Raw genomic sequence first — 3,497 nt, forward strand, 5'->3', positions numbered from 1 at the left:
TCCCCAGGGCTTTACCGTATTAACAGGAGAAGAGGAGCAAGGGAAGTTAGACACTGCCGTCAGACAACATGCTGTAATTTATAAATGTAAAATCTATTTTGCTTTCCCTCTCCCTGGGCTGCCACCTTATCGTGGTGGAGGGTTTGCAGTGTCCCAATGACCTCAGGAGCTATGCTCTCTGGGGGCTTGATGCCCCCTGGTAGGGTCCCCCAAGGCAGACAGGTCCTAGGTGAGGGGCCAGACAAAGAGCAGCCCAAACACCCTTATGATGAATACAAGAAATGGACATAGTGTTCCCTTGCCCAGACGCGGCTCACCGGGGCCCCACTCAGGAGCAAGGCCTGGATAGGAAGGGGGACCCATGTTTCAGCCCGATGAGGAAACATGGGTCCCCCTCCAATGGGCTCACAGCCGAGTGTGAAGCAGCCGGGATGAAGATCAGTGCCTCCAAATCAGAGACCCTGGTCTGGAGCCGGGAAAGATTAGAGTGCCTTCTCTGGGTTGGGGAGGATGTGCTGCCCCTAGTGGAGGATGTTGGGATCTTGTTTATTAATGAGGGGCAGATGGAGCGGGAGGACGATGGGCGGATTGTTGCGGCATCTGCTGGGAAGCGGGCGCTGTACCGGTCTGTGGTGGTTCAGAGAGAGCTGAGCCAAAAAGCAAAGCTCTGGATTTACCGGTGGATCTACGTTTCTACCCTCATCTATGGTCATGACCGAAAGAACCAGATCCTGGATCCAAGCGGCTGAAATGAGTTTTCTCCGTATGAACATTTCTGCAGTGGTGGCTGACATGATGCAGAAATAATTAAATTAGACACACGTCTATTTTCAAAAATGTCTTTGTTGCTCCTATTCATAAAAAAGACCTGTTATCTTCGAGAAGAAAACCGCTGAGTCATGTTTGACCTGATGCAGTTTAGGCCGTGCTTTAGTCACTATTTTGATTTATATTTTCAGAAACCTGAAGGTGTTCACTTTCAAATGACGTATCTAACATGAACAGTTGCTTAGTTATGATCTTTTCCATTTGGGTTAGCAAAAGGCGAGGATTACGTTCCTGGACGTTCCACTTCTACGGCGTCTCACTGCTCTTCAATCCCGCCATGGAATCCATTTTTTATTTCATTTTATAATCTGATCAAATCTACTTTTAACACTAAGTTTTGACTTTTGATGGAAAGTTAAGTCCAAACAGGTTTGACAGACATTCTTTCTAACCCAAGAACTTTAGGAGCGATTCCTTTGTTTTTCAAATTAATCATCTAAAGAAAAAGCTCCTAATCCACAGTGGGTTCATCTGATATGCATGGAACACGTTTAATGTCCAGCCAGGAAAACTGACAAGCATCCACCCCCCCACCATTGGCTCTTTTTTAAATTTTTTTAATTATAAATATACACTTGTTTACACATATACATATAACTACAAAGACATACACACACACACATATATATATATATATATATATATATATATATATATATATATATATATATATATATTTATCTAAGGGGGGGGGGGTCAATTATCAGGACACTACCAGGTGGTTATTGTTTATGTTTTTATAAATATATTTCCAGTGTTGGCGAAGGTCCAGACGCTCTGGAATCTGGTTGATTATCAAGGATCATGGCGGCCCGTTGCATAGCAACCAATCCCAAAAAGTCTTTGTTCCAATTCTGGACATCAAAACGATTCTAGTTCCTTTCCTTCCAGTTCAGCAGTATAATACGTTTGGCTGCTAAAGGCCCAGTGATATGATATAGTCCACATTCTGTGATGTAAGCAGACAATCCAGAGGAAAAGTGATATTTCTATATCTAGTAGATGAGACGCTGTGTCAGTTATGTTCCTCCAGAATGTTTGGACAGGAGGACACGTCTAAAGCACATGCAGCAGTCAGGGGTGCCCCCCCCCCCCCCCGCCTGAATCCGCGCCTGGCAGTCTGCCCTCGGACCCACAGCCAGGCCAGCACACGGCAGCAGGTGTAATTTATGCTCCATTTGTTATTTTAAGCTGTATGATTTTATATTTGGACATTTTAGTGTTTTTTAGCAGTGCTGCTTTGCACTGGGCGTCAGAAATGGGCACAGCAATGTCTTTTACACATTGGTTTTTGTTACATATTATGGTCTGCTTCAGTTTTAAACAATAATCTGTATATTTTTGACACGGTGCTTCTGTTCACAGCAGCATGTTTTAATTTATCCTTAAAGTCCTTTTTGTCTCTCAGGCTGTTTTCTTGAGATAGTGAGGATTTCAGAATGGATTTAATCTGTAAGTAATTAAAACATTCTGTCACTTAGGCTATATAGGAATATTTTTTTTCCTTTTATAATTAATTGTGATATATTTAGAATATTGTTTTGTTGCCACACTTTGTTCTTTAGAATTGTTTTACCTGCCATAAAAAGCGTGTTAAACCGTAGGAGACAGGAAGGTAGGATTATCCATGAAGTTAAAGTATTTATGCAGCATTTAGATGATATTAAACCATTAGTTGCCTCAGGGCTGAACCAAACCCTGAGTTCTATTCTTTTACTATTTTTTCTTGGAGTCATTCCAAACTGTCAGTCTCTCTAAAGTTGCTATATTCCCATTTTAAAGGATATATTGAATTAAACATAATATAATATAAATAAACATCTAGTAAGCCAATTCCACCTTTATTTCAGCTTTGAATTAATTTCTTATAACTGATTCTAGGTTTCTTATTTCTCCACATAAAGTCTGTGAATAGTTTATTTATATATTTTAACCATTTTATAGGACATTTAAGAGGAATTGATGAGATTATAAAGGTCAGTTTTAATAAGAGAAATTATTTTAAAGTCTCTGCTCCATAGTGAAAAGGCTAATATTGTCCATCATTTAAGGTCTTATTTTTTTACTAACATCATTTATATTCAAGTGGTTTCTTTAGCAAACTTTATTTTAATTCCAGGTTATGTCATCCCTTCAGGCTTCCAGTGAGAAACAGCAGTTCTAAGGTGTGAAAGTATAGTTAAGTGGGATAGCTTCACTATTTATATAGTTTACCTTAAATCCTGATATAAGCCAAAGGCTTCAATTAGTTCAAATAGTTTTGGGATGGATTTTGTAAATTTGTTATAGTTATTAAAATATCATCAGCAAATAGGTTCAATTTAAATTCATAATTGGCAACATTAATTCCTTTAATAACCTTTTCTATCCGAGTCGCGCCTGCCAGGAGTTCCAATGCGAGGATAAGAAGTAGAGGCGACGGCGGACACCTGCGGACCGCCGGACACCTGTGGACCGCCGGACACCTGTGGACCGCCGCACAACTGTGGACCGCCGCACACCTGCGGACCGCCGCACACCTGCGGACCGCCGGACACCTGCGGACCGCCGCACACCTGTGGACCGCCGCACACCTGCGGACCGCCGGACACCTGTGGACCGCCGGACACCTGTGGACCGCCGCACACCTGTGGACCGCCGCACAACTGTGGACCGCCGCACACCTGCGG

General features: G+C 42.1%; 1 protein-coding gene across 1 annotated transcript in view; it reads right to left on the reverse strand.

The window, feature by feature from the left end:
• Window positions 1-3,179: 3,179 nt before the first annotated feature.
• Window positions 3,180-3,497, reverse strand: part of LOC107094449 — a 6,140-nt gene continuing 5,822 nt past the window's right edge. Inside the window, exon 2 of the mRNA XM_015390039.1 lies at window positions 3,180-3,491. Within this exon, the coding sequence (XP_015245525.1) occupies window positions 3,180-3,491 (312 nt within the window). The remainder of the gene's footprint in view (window positions 3,492-3,497) is intronic.

Source organism: Cyprinodon variegatus, unplaced genomic scaffold (genome assembly GCF_000732505.1).
Source record: "Cyprinodon variegatus isolate N-32 unplaced genomic scaffold, C_variegatus-1.0 Scaffold483, whole genome shotgun sequence".
NCBI lineage: Eukaryota > Metazoa > Chordata > Actinopteri > Cyprinodontiformes > Cyprinodontidae > Cyprinodon > Cyprinodon variegatus.